Genomic DNA, 12,118 nt, shown 5'->3' with positions numbered 1-12,118 from the left:
GTGTAAAACTGTCCTATCACACTCATGGAGTCCGGGGAACTCTGGCTTGTGTGTGAATGCGAGAATGATGGGGGTTAATGTGTCGGAAGCTAGGACAATTTTGGTGCTGTGGTCCTGTGCTGGGATATCCTCTGGAGGGATCACAATGACGGGTTGGCTCAGAGTTGGAGAGGACGACGAGTCGTCGTGCCTTCTTTCTTCATGTGACTATGCTTTCATTGTCTGCTAGATCGGTCTGTATTGGAGGAGCAGAAGTGGCATTGATCTAGCCCTCTCAGCTCAAGCCAGCCAGCCAGCCCAACGCACAAGGTCTCCAAGAAACAGCGGGAGCTTGATAATGTGGTAACATTGGACTTGTTGGCACAGATTTTGAGAAAATGACCTGGGCTGGACGAGTCATAACGAGTGTAATCAGCCAGGTATGCAGTACAGGACAGAGAAGCAGCAGTTTTGACCCAACAAGATGAATGACCCATCCCATCTCATCTTGACATCGTTCCCGACCCATCCTCTTACACTCCTCGTCTCTTCATCGCCCAACATTACATTGCTTCCCCATCACCCTAAAAACTCCAGTGTTAACACAACATCCTTTGGAAGTGAAGACCAAATGCAATAACCACGAACATGACCCTCCTTGAAAAAGCAACACCATTCACTCCACTGTACCTGCGACCCAAACTCACCCAGCCGACAACCCAGATCTCAGCTCAGCAGTCAGAAGCGCAAGAAAGGACAAGCAGAAATCAGGCGAATCTAACAGAAGAAACCAGCCCTGGAGGAAAGGAAAAAAAGACAAATATCAAACCCCAACCGCCTCCTCCTTCTTAAACCCATCCAGCCCGCGATGCTCCCTGCTCCTCCCCCTTCCCGTATTCCCATTCCCATTTCCCTCCCCGCTGCCACCAACCCCTTCCATATCCATATCCATCCCCATCCCGACACCCATATCCACATCCACATCCATGCCCCCCACCCCCGCCCCGTGCCCGTGCCCATGCCGCCGCCGATCCGCCCCATTCCCATTTCCATTCCCAGCCCCCTTCGAACCCGAACCCGGACCCGCCCCCTTCGAACCCGAACCCGGACCCGCCCCCTTCGAACCCGAACCCGCCCCCGCCCCCTTCGTACCCGGACCAGGCGCCGCCGCCGCCGCCGCGGAGATGATCCCCAGTGGCTCGAGCTTCTCGAGCTTGGACACGTCGCCGCCGGCGGCGGCGACCATGCGGGCGAGGCGGTCGCGGAACTCGCGCTGGCGCTCGGCGGCCTCGCGCTCGCGCCGCGCCTTGGTCTTGGAGCTGCCCGACGGCGCCACGCCCGTCATCAGCAGCGCGCTGTCCTCCGGCGTGTAGTTGACGAAACCATCTGCGCTTGCGCCCGCGGGGCCAGTGGCTGCGGCTGCGGCAGTGGTTGGGGGGGCGGTTGCGGGGGAGGGGAAGTAGCTGGTAGTAGTAGTTGAGGAGGAGGTGGGAATGGTGGTGGAGGTCGGACGGGGTTTGGAGGGTTTGGCGGTGCAGCAGGTGGAGGAGGATGAGGTCGTGGCTGCGGTGGACGATGATGATGACGAGGCGGAGGTGGTTCCCGCGGCGGCGGCGGCTGCGGCCAGGGTGTGGTACTGGTGGTGGAGCGACGAGGAGGAGGTGCGGCGGCCGGTCCAGGAGCGGCGCTTGCGGATCGCGGCGGCCTGGGCGTCGGGGGCGAGGGCCACCGACGACGGCGCGGCCTGGTGCAGCGTCTGCATCGACGCGCTGCGCCGGTGGAGCCGGCCCGTGCAGCTGGCGGCGCTGCTGCCGGCCACCGAGGCCGCGGGGATCTTGGGGCTCGGCGACGCCGACCCGAGCCGGCTGGCGCTGGTGCTGCGGCCGCCGCTGGCGGTGCGCGCCTTGCGCGGGGAGACGCCGGGCCCGAACTGGTGGTGGCGGGCGCCGGACGACGGGGCGCGCGGTTTGGGGCGGCGGTGGTGCTGGTCGGCGCGCGTCGGCCGGTGGTTCGGGTCGCCGTGCGTCACGGCGGAGGGCATGCCCTGCGGCTGCTGCGGCATGTGGATCATCAGACCGCCGGCGGCGAAGTTGTTGTCCTCGGTGCCGGGCGGCGCGGGGTATTCGAAGCTCTGCTGGTGCTGCAGTTGGATGGCGAGGTTGAGCGTCGCGTTGCGGGCGTTGGCGGCGGCGTGGAAGGACAGCGGGACGGAATCTGTGTCCATGGCGTCGGCGGAGGGGTCCCACCAGGTATTGGCGGCGTCCCCGTTGACGGCCTGGAAGTAGGTGCCGCCGGGGACGGCTGTCCACAGCGGCTTGCCGTTCGGCGCGGACATGGGCAGCTGCCAGGCGTCCAGCAGCGGCGTCTGCAGCGGCGTCTGTGGCATGGCGCTGCCGTTGAGCTGCAGCGGAGGCACAAACTGGCCGTGGAGCAGGTTGTCGCGCATGAAGGGGTCGTCGAGAAAGCCGTTGACGAAGGCCGCGTCGTTGCCGCTGTCCCCCGCTGTCACTGGCCGCAGTGTCGGGTTGAGCACGCCGCTGGTGAGGGCCGGAGACGGCACCTGCGACTCGGAGAGGTGGAAGCTTTGCGGGCGGGAGTGTCCGGACGGCCGGGCTGGCTCCATCTGGGCTGTCGACATGACGGGCACGGAGAGGGACTCGTCTGTCTGCGCTTCCATGTCGGGCGGCTGCTTCGCCTTTCCGTGCAGCGTCGCCGCCTTGGTGCGGATCTTGTTGCAGAAGGACTCCAGCCGGCCGGCCTTGCGTGGGCTGGTGGACTGCGACGGCGGCGAGGCGGGCTCCGACGCGGAGAGCTGCGGGATGTGGATGCGCGGCGACCGCATCGTCAGGCCCTCGAGCTTCAGCAGCTCCGAGTCCGAGATGGAGCCGCCCCCTGGCGCATCGCTCAAGCCGTTGTAGTGGGCCCTGGCGCCCTCGATCTCGGTATTGCCCAGGTGGGTCATGTCGGATGCGCTTCGGTAGAGAGGGTGCAAGTGTTGTTGTTGTTGTTGTTGTTGTTGTTGCTGTTGTGGTGGTGCTGGTGGTGGTGGTGGTTGTTGGTGATGTTGCTCTTGCTGCTGCGGGGGGCGGACTTGAGGTGAACTCGAGCTGGCAGTGTTGTTGACGGCGGTGCCGGGCAACAAATGACTTGGCGCGGCTTCGGCTGTCTGGTGAGCTCCCTGAGCAGCTCCGCCGGGTGGAATGATCATCCGCGCAAATGACATATGCGGCGAGACAGTCAGGCTAGAAGCGCCGCAGAACTGGCCGAGGCCGCCACTCCCCCCGCAGACAGACTCGGCGTCCGAATCGCCTAGCTCGACGTACTGGTCAAAGAAGTCGGTCGACCCCGCCTCGTTCCCCACGTCTTGCCAACAGAAGCCGCCCTTTTCTTTGTTCGCCGACAGCGGGGGCAGCCCGCTGGTTGAGAAAGTAACGCCCTGGACACCGGCCATTGTGTGTACGGGGCCGCAAGCCGTTGTGATGGCGCGCTGTACGAGGGGTTTCTGGTGATGGCGAGCTGCGCGGTAGGGATGCGGTGCAAGTATGTTGTCGTGTGTCGTTGTTTGTTGCTCCAAGGGGCCATGATCGGTCGCCGGGGGTACCGTGGGGGTAGGTGAAGGGGGCCGAGCAGAAAGTCAACAATCTCACTCAGCCTGCCATGGCAACTGAAGATATGCAGAGGAAGGAGGGGAGGGGGGGCTATCCAAGACATTTGTAGACAGACGCTCTCGTCCATGCATGCACCCCTGGACCGGCCGAGGAATGGAGATACGGGGCGTTGCCTCGAGACGATCGCGCATTCCAGACTGATGGTGTCCGTTACGCATCGTCCCAAGTCTGGGCACACCCCCCAACCACCCAATCCCCCCGTGCCCCAGGATCACATCGACCCGGCAGCCGGTGGTGACGACGGTGGAGATCCGGCTTAACTCAGTTGCTTGACAAAGCGGCGTTGCCCATCCTTTGTCACCCCCTAGCACTCCCCGCGGCGATGGCCGAGCAGACACCCTGCGCTGCCCAACCAGCAGCACAAAGCGGCCGGTTCAGCTGGAATGTGGGACTCGGGGAGGGGGGTGGCATTCTCACTCTCCTCACTCGGCTTCCTCCGGCACTCAGGTATGTACATAACTACACCCCGGCCGGGCCTCTCTCTCTCCCTGTGTTGGCGGGGGATGTGTGTACAAACATCCGGGGAAGAAAAAAAAACAGACGCACCCCTGGGATCGCGTGGCCGAAGCCTGCGACAATCATGTGATGGCCACGAGGTGCAACGAAGAAATTGAGAACTGACCCAGGGAGAGAGGGTGAAGAGGCTGAGTGCTCGCCAATGCTAATTCGAGAAGCCTTTGCCACCCAAGGGAAAGTTCATCCCTTGAATGGCCCTAGTCATAGCAAACAAACACACTGGTGTCCATGCCCAGACAACGGCGGTGAGACGAAACGTGGAGAGCCAAAATAAGGGTTGACGAGGGTCTGCGCCCCCGGCGTCATGGATGAAGTGCATTGCAACTCCTTGTCCCCAAAAACGAGGCGATTGCCTTGTGCATTGTTGCGAAAGCTCGGATTGTCTCCGGCGTTGAAGTGTAAAAGATAAATAAATGGCTTTGTGACAAGACCCCCTGGTCCAAACAGCCCCCCGGGCGTCTTGCAACGCTCGGCGTTGCGATTGCCCCCTGTGTATTCCGTATTCTCGGCGTTGCGATTGCCCCCTGTGTATTCCGTATTCCGTATAGCTCCGAGGTATCTTCCCATGTGCGTAAGCAACTCAACTCCCGTGATATCCCAGGACCGCCAAAACTCCGCGAGATATGCAGTTCATGTATCGCCTCCGCGTCCAGCGTCCATCTGAACGCCAGTCCCGTTCCCTGTTCCGAACTCCGTCTAACACCCCAAGCAAAAAAGGTTGTCTGGCGCTTAGCGATCCCTGTACACTAGGGCGAAAGGTCCAGGGTCAGAAGAGGGTTATTACTGCGGCGTCGCCGACGCCGACAAAGAAAGGAAAGGAAATGGTAACATGCGGTCGCGACCCAACTATGGAGGTCGAGAACACGCAGGCAATAGAGGCGACGAGGGCGCCACCGACACGGCTGGGGAGCTCATGGCCGACGCCACTGCCGATAGTGACGGCGCGCTGTCGCGCCGCGTCTTAGTCCCGGTCCGCTTGCGCATCCGGGGCCGGCTGCGCACCACGTTCGCACACCGCAGCGCGGCGTCGGCAGCCAGCCGGTACCGCAGCGAGACGCCGCCCACCGTGTATTTCCTGATGCCTCCGGGCCGGCTCGCAGATCGCAGCGAGATGCTCCCCTCGGCCGGGGAGAATGAGAACAGGTCGTCGGGTATGTCTATCCCCTCTGCGCAGGTGTCGTCCACTTCGAGGTCGGGCGTCGGCATGGCGCAGTCGGGATCGAGCTCGATGAAGGCCGGCGCGGCGTTCATGATCGGGTAAGAGGATGGTGGTCGAGACGGCGTTGTTGTTGTTGTTGTTGTTGTTGTTCCAGGGGCGCTTGGCCCGGGCTCGCTGCGCACGTTGCACTGTGTCCCGGTTATCACCATGTCCTCCAAGCGCTGGTCGACCAGGCGGGCGTTGGAGCTGCCCCGGAGCTGCCCGCTTGTTTGCCGCTGCTGCGATTGCTTCAGTTCCAACAGGCGCGGGTGGTCGGGCTGCTCGGCGTAGGCCTCATCGATCACGATGGGCTCGCCCACATCCAGCGCGGGAGCCGGCGGCAGCCATGATGGGCTGCTGTTGTGTTCGGTCGTGTGAGCACTCGCTGGGTGCGGTCGCGATTGGTCAGTAACCGCGCGCTGGGCCCGGTCTCGAAACACGAACAACTCGGGTTCCTGCAGGCCGTCCGGCGGGGATAGCAACAAGGGCGTTGGCTGGGTCTGCAGTTGGCCGTCGCTAGAAGGGCCAAGTTGCAGGCTCTGCCTGCTAAGCTTGTGCGCCAACCTTTCGACGGTGCGTGAAGGTGATAATTTGCCCGATGTCTCGGGTGGCAACGTGCCGGTTGGCCCTGGTACTGACGGGGGTGGCATCTGCGACGCATCGCGTGCGTGATGTTGGAGCTGTTGTTGGTGTTCGGTTCGGTGTTGTTGATGTTGATGTTGGGATCGATGGTGGTATCGGTAACCATACTGGTATTGGGGGTGTTGGTGTTGCTGTTGGTGTTGGAGCTCTGCCGGCGGCTGCACTGTTCTCAGTGGCGTTGGCGGTCGTGCGCCGGCGTTTGCTGCTGGAAGCACCGGGTCCTCGTCGCCGCTGCCGTCCCATACCATCGTGCCAGGCCGGGCTCCAGAGGCAAAGCGCGCATGCTTGGCAGATCTGAAGTCGGCCCCGACCGGCAGGGGCCGGCCAATGCAAGAGGGCGCGGCGGGCGATGCGAGGTTAGTCACCGTCGCCGTCGCCGTCGCCGTCGCACGGGGGGTGATAGAGGTTGGGAACCACAGAAGATGTGGCTATGAAGGCATCGGCGCTTCGTTCGTGCGCTCCCGGGCCTAGGCGACCGTGACGGGCTACAAGCACTCCAACGAGCGGATCTGAAGCGTTAACTATAAGAGATGGCCTGAGATCTGCGTCAGATCGTGGCAGCGGCGCGGAGTGTCGTCGGTACGCATAGGGCGGGCTTCAATCGGCGTCGTCACGCATTCCGGTAAGTTCCCGTCAGTCCGGGCCAGCCGCCTTAAGTGCCGGAGTCCTGGTATGACGAAGGAAGTGCGACAGGAGGGCCCGATAACGGCAGCCACACCGGTTTGTTTGCAACCCAAGGTAAGTAACGAGCACAAGCGCCCTTGTGAATTACACTACACACAGAAATGCAGGCAGCGCGCACTACTTTGATAAGGGAACGAGTCACCCAAAACGCCCTAGCCTCAGTTGAGCAAATTCCATGATTGCTGCAGTGCTCTCCTCCCATTGCGGCCGCAAGCCCACCACCTACACTGGGTGAACCGCTGAGCCGGGTCCTGGAAGTTTCATCATTGGGCAAGGCTCTGGTGCTCGAATGAACCGCCAGAGGGCGCTGTCCGGGCCGCTGATTGGCTGCCCTGCGTGGTGCCGCGGCGAGGGGAAGCAACTTCGCACTGTCATGGCGGCAATGTCACGGCGCGTGGAAGAACCCTGCGCAGGTCCTGGGCCGATGTCTGTGGGCGATCCAGCCCGTCGGAAAGAGCTAGCGGAACCATTCCGCAGGGTACATGAGTCGTTTTGGGGAGGGCGACACAGACAAGGTTGCGGACGTTTCGTGAAGTACCCAAAGTTTATTTCAAATAACGGACGTTAAAGATAGGCGAGCAAAGCATCAGTTGCTTATATTCTGCAATCAGCAACGATGATGGCCGATGCTCTGGTGAGTTTGAGTCTTCTCCCTTCTCACATGCTGTCGATGTTCCCATCTGACGAGCGGCCCAGATCCAAAGGAGCGATTGGCGGTGCCGCCGCTTTGGGAACTTGGGCGCAGGGGACGATCCACCGAGGTTGCACCATTGGCGCTTTTTTCTGCGGAGCGGCTGGGCCACATTGATTTGAACCCTGCCATCCGGCCCGATGTCAACACTCACGACCGTTATTTGATTGGAATCCGGTCAGCATGACTCGAACTAGTGTTGTGTAACTACACGACACGACACGACGGAAAGTGAGCGTGGATCCGATTCCATGCCTTCTTCCAACCGTTCCGGCCGGGGCGTGGCAAAGCCCGACATTAACTTGCATTACGGAGTCTGTACCAGAGTAATCCGTCCACTGCTGTCTCTGCATCGGCCTCGAGGGGCCCCTGATAGTCTTTTCTTTTGGGCTTATTGATAGTGTACCTCGTGTACATACAGGACGGAGCAACTCCCGAGTTATACGTTACGGATTACTCTGTACACAAGTTCGCTGTGCTCTCTGTCCATAACGCGTGGATACTTCTGTACACAATCGTTATTCATACAATCGTGAGCCTCCACGTGGCTGTGGCGCCGTCTTGCAGGTCGATTGCTGAGTCTGATATGATGGACTTGAAATCGTTCGGCTGCTGCGGTTAGCGCCTATGCCATACTCGCCGTTCACATCCCATAAATCCGACGGCATGCAAAGAACTTAATTCGAAACAGCGGCTCTGCCGCCCTGCATCGACGCCACGGCTCTTTTGCTGTCTGCTTTGTCTCGAGTACTCCGTGCTATCCCTTGGTCTTGTTTGTTTGCACCTGCTGCATGTACATACATACAAGCGCGGAGCCATCGTTTCATCCCAAAAATAAGAGCCGGCTGAATCCTTCATGCCTGCAGCCGGGCTACTGCCATACCCTCAACCATCAACCAGACCGACGGGTTTGTGTGAGAAAAGCGCTTGTTGAACGGCGGTACGGAGTAATGGACTGATGAAACGCCGCGCCACTGCTGTGGTCCGCTGGCGCAGGTTCCCGATTCCGTGGGCGAGCCTCGCCGAGGCCCGATTGGACATCCGTCGTGCGATGAAGTTGGGTCCGGATAGCTGGGCAAATCCTGAGTCCCTGGCGGCCGGTCTTACCCAACTCCGTGTACGTAGACATGTCGCAGTTCCTACCATCGGGACAACACAGAATGGAAGATAAAGTACCTAGTGTAATCCGTATGGAGCACGGAATACCGATGAGGAGTGGAAGGATCATTAAAGTTCGAGGTTGCAGTTGGTGACTGCGCTAATCGAAGCCCCACAATTGCTTGGCAACAAGCCCATTCCCAGGGACATCACATCCTTCCATCCAACTTAGATCAACACTTTTTCAAGCATTGCGCAACAACCCGTCCGTCACGGCCAACACCGTTGCCTGCCCGCCAAATGTCTCTCGCCGCCGGTCTAGCATCTCCGGCGAAATTTCGCACCGTCCTCGTCAAGGTGTCGCCGGCACCGGCAACGCTGTCGGAGCGGCGGGCCGTGCTTCACGTGCTGAAAAGGCACGGCCAGGTCGACGTCTTCAAGAAGCTCCACGTTCGTCCGCCCGCCTGTTTGTCCAGACCGTCCTTGGACTGTGCAATCTGACACGTGAACCGAGGAATTGACAGGACCCGTCCCACTTCATCTCGGTCGTTGCAAGCCCGGAGATGGCCTCCGGTCTCGTTGAGAGAAGCCCGCTCGAGTTCGACTACGTCGGCCAGCAGCCGCGTGGCGGCACGAGCCGGCCGAGTCCTCCGCCGAAGACGTTTCTGGTCAAGATCGTGGAGAAACCGGATTACACGCACCGGACACACATCAGGGAATCGCTCATCTACGGCCGCTGGCCCGAGCGGGAGGATGTTTACCATCTTTTCTCAGACCATGCCCTATCCAAGAATCTGCTGAGCCAGGCTGTGCCCCCCGGCATGGCTCATGCGGGGCTCGTGGACTGGGAGTCCTTCGACCAGCTCGACGACGAAGAAAAGCTCTCGGCTTCGCTCACCTCTAAAACGGACTTCGTCCGGGCTCGCGAGCGGCGCCGGAAGAGCGAGAGCAAGCTCTACAGCTTGGTTCAGGCTTACAATGCCAGGCTTGCGGGGTCCGAGCAGGCGCAGGAAGGTGGAGGGCTCCTGCGTGCGGCTGAGCCAATGGATGACGCGGCTGACCTTCAGGACAATCCCCTTGCTCGAGTTAATTCCACCGAGGAGGAATCGTTGAAACCGGCCGTGCGCGACGCGAGCTAGCTTGGAGAGGGTTGGCAACGGTGGCGTTGCTCTGCCCCTGAACGGATTGAACATGGTGCCCGACCGCCCGGTCAAGCCAGCACTGTCTCGTCGAGTCGAGCTTGCCCAGAGCTCGCCGCGACCCCGCGCGGTTGCCGGCACTTCTCTTCGTCTGTGCCCGATTTTGGGGCTTCTAGTGCGTGTGCGCGCTGGGCAACCCGCGGCTCCTATCTTATTGGATGCGTCTCCGCATCAACCGTGGCTGTGCTCACTCTTCGCTGGATGGACACAGCCGCGGGACGCGTGGCAGCTGCCGCGTCTGCTCCGAAGATGCGGATCGCTCGACGAACCTTTCCGGAGGATAGTCGTCCCCGCGGAGCGTGCGGCGTGCGATTGCACTGCTGGCGCGGTTGAGGCCGCCAATATGTGGGGCAGGCAATTGTCTCGGAACGTATCGCTTCCCAAGCGTTGCAAGTTTATCCGCAGCGAAGGCGCGCCCGACGGAGCGTCGGGAATTCGAGAAGCAAACCGCATCAGCAGATCAGGGGCCGGGTAAAAAACCAGGACCACTCTTGCTGAGAGCCGAGAAGCGGTTCTCGCCGGCGCCTTTTGGCAATCCTCCCTCAGAGCCAGCCTGGAAGTGCCTGGAAAAGTCGACCAACAGATATGGCATGCAAAGAAGTATCGACAACGCCATTGGGTCACCTCATCTCAACACAGTTGTTACAAGGGTTGCCCGGATGGAAGATTGCCTGCCGAGACTCCAACGTGGTCAAAACAGGGCACGGCTCAGGTCGCAAAAGGAACCCCTGCAGCCAAGCACCAGCGCGCCAAGCCCCAGTGGCACTGCGGACCTGCCCTGAGCCACCTGAGCACCTGAGCACCTACGTCATGGCCGCCAATCAGCACAGCAACCAGAACCAAGCCATCCAAAACTCCATCCAGCTAAGTGGTTGGCTCACGCTGCGGCGGTGTTCTGTGTTGTGTGATGGGCCGTTGCAGCCCCCCTCAGTGGTTCTGATGCGCATGCGAGCCAGAGCCCAACGGTATCCCGCAAGTCTGGGGTGCCGGGGGGAGGTCTGATGACGTTGCGATCTGTTGTGCTGCAACGGCATTACGCCAGAACAGCTCGCCCGTCCTGTTTTGAGTGAAACATAGCCGTGTCGATAAATGTCGCGGAGCTGCCCCCTCGGCCCTTCTCTTGTTGTGTTGCTGTATCGTTCTCGCCAGCTCTGACTCTGTGCTCACCGCCGCCCACACTCTGTGCTCTGTGCTGCTGCACCCGTAAGGAACTGCCGCCTGTTCTGCTCATATTCACCGCCGATCCCACTGGTTCATCCCCTCGACCCGTAAACATAGCATAGCACTCGCAATCATGGCGAGGACAGGCTTCTTTCACCATATCGGTACCTTCCTGCTCTTCTCGGCCACCATCCTCCTCATCATCACATGTATATCGGCACCTGTCGTTCACAATCTCTCGCTGCTCAAGGTCGACCTGGGCGACAGCAGCAACGCCAACACCCGGTCGACCGTGACGTTTGGCACCTTTGGCTTCTGCCACAACAATGTGGCCGGCGGCGGCAGGTAAGCGGACCTACCTACCTCAAATCAACTACCTCCTCCCCTCCGGCCCGAGTAGAAGAAGCTGACCCGCCCCCTCCCTTCCCCTTCCCGGCGCGCCAGCGATGACTGCTCCGACCCGCACGTCGGCTACTCGCCCGCGGCGGTGATGCAGGCGATCGACGGCACCGACTTCTCGACGTACGCGACCGACACGACGCGGACGCTGACGAAGGCCATGATCCTGCACCCGATCGCGTGCGGCATCGACTTCCTCGCCTTCCTGCTCGCGCTCGGCGCCGGCGTGCTGGGCTCCTTCCTGGCCGCGCTCGTCGCCCTCGTCGCCTTCCTGGCCACCGCCGTCGCCTGCGTCATCGACTTCGTCCTCTTCAGCATCGTCCGCTCCAACGTCAACGACCGCGGCCAGACCACCGGCGCGAACGCCCGCTACGGCCCCGCCGCTTGGACCACCCTCGTCGCCGCCGTCTGCTCGCTGCTCGGCGCCGTCGTCGTGTTCTTTACATGCTGCTCGGCCAGGCTGCACCGGTCGAGGACGGCGGGGGGCAAGGGCGATTATGCTGCGCCGGCGAGGAGGAGGTGGGGTTGGTAAGGGGCAAGGGGTAAGGGGTAGTTAAGGGGTAAAGGGAGTCTGGCCCCCGCCGTTGGAGCGGTCGGTTGACTGCGGAGATGCCAGACCGTGTGTCTGTGCAGCGGATATGATTTGATGAGCGGCATGTGGGCATGTGTTCTGGACTGACGAGATACCACGCCTGATACCATGGCATCCTTGCTATGTAATTTGTTTACGTTCCTGGTCTGTATGAAAATTATGATTTATGGACTTATCACCGAAATGCTCTCATGAGCGGCGTTTCCTGGGGAGAATTGACGAATTGAGGGAGAATCAGGTATCTCCACGGGCCAGCGTCGCCTGCAGTGACTAACATGAATCCACTCAATT

General features: G+C 61.0%; 4 protein-coding genes across 4 annotated transcripts; 2 read left to right on the top strand and 2 right to left on the bottom strand.

Annotated features, from left to right (window-relative positions):
• Positions 1–1,582: 1,582 nt before the first annotated feature.
• Positions 1,583–3,430, bottom strand: THITE_2061513 (uncharacterized protein; the record flags this gene model as incomplete). Its single annotated transcript, XM_003648664.1, has 3 exons — positions 1,583–2,471; positions 2,637–3,001; positions 3,071–3,430. Coding segments are annotated over 3 exons (1,614 nt in total), but the record flags the coding sequence as incomplete, so codon positions are not given.
• Positions 3,431–4,869: 1,439 nt separating this feature from the next.
• On the bottom strand, positions 4,870–6,453 carry THITE_2106477 (uncharacterized protein). The gene has a single exon (XM_003648663.1). The coding sequence runs from the start codon at positions 6,249–6,251 to the stop codon at positions 5,010–5,012; it is 1,242 nt and encodes a 413-aa protein (XP_003648711.1). The 5' UTR covers positions 6,252–6,453; the 3' UTR covers positions 4,870–5,009.
• Positions 6,454–8,955: 2,502 nt separating this feature from the next.
• On the top strand, positions 8,956–9,938 carry THITE_2106476 (uncharacterized protein). Its single transcript, XM_003648662.1, has one exon. The coding sequence runs from the start codon at positions 9,040–9,042 to the stop codon at positions 9,613–9,615; it is 576 nt and encodes a 191-aa protein (XP_003648710.1). The 5' UTR covers positions 8,956–9,039; the 3' UTR covers positions 9,616–9,938.
• Positions 9,939–10,852: 914 nt separating this feature from the next.
• Positions 10,853–12,004, top strand: THITE_2169171 (uncharacterized protein). The gene is made up of 2 exons (XM_003648661.1): positions 10,853–11,178; positions 11,278–12,004. The coding sequence occupies exons 1-2, from the start codon at positions 10,970–10,972 to the stop codon at positions 11,765–11,767; spliced, it is 699 nt and encodes a 232-aa protein (XP_003648709.1). The 5' UTR covers positions 10,853–10,969; the 3' UTR covers positions 11,768–12,004.
• The last annotated feature ends 114 nt before the right edge of the window (positions 12,005–12,118 follow it).

This window comes from Thermothielavioides terrestris, chromosome 1, assembly GCF_000226115.1.
Source record: "Thermothielavioides terrestris NRRL 8126 chromosome 1, complete sequence".
Classification (NCBI taxonomy): domain Eukaryota; kingdom Fungi; phylum Ascomycota; class Sordariomycetes; order Sordariales; family Chaetomiaceae; genus Thermothielavioides; species Thermothielavioides terrestris.
The sequence above is the reverse complement of the archived record's forward strand: the minus strand, read 5'-3'. Positions and strand labels throughout refer to the sequence as shown.

Bases quoted from the DNA above. Each gene is read 5' to 3' on its own strand.
- THITE_2106476 (XM_003648662.1), top strand. From the start codon at position 9,040: ATGGCCTCCGGTCTCGTTGAGAGAAGCCCGCTCGAGTTCGACTACGTC.
- THITE_2106477 (XM_003648663.1), bottom strand. From the start codon at position 6,251: ATGGTATGGGACGGCAGCGGCGACGAGGACCCGGTGCTTCCAGCAGCA.
- THITE_2169171 (XM_003648661.1), top strand. From the start codon at position 10,970: ATGGCGAGGACAGGCTTCTTTCACCATATCGGTACCTTCCTGCTCTTC. The intron at 11,179-11,277 runs CAGGTAAGCGGA...TTCCCGGCGCGC, and splicing joins AACAATGTGGCCGGCGGCGG to CAGCGATGACTGCTCCGACC.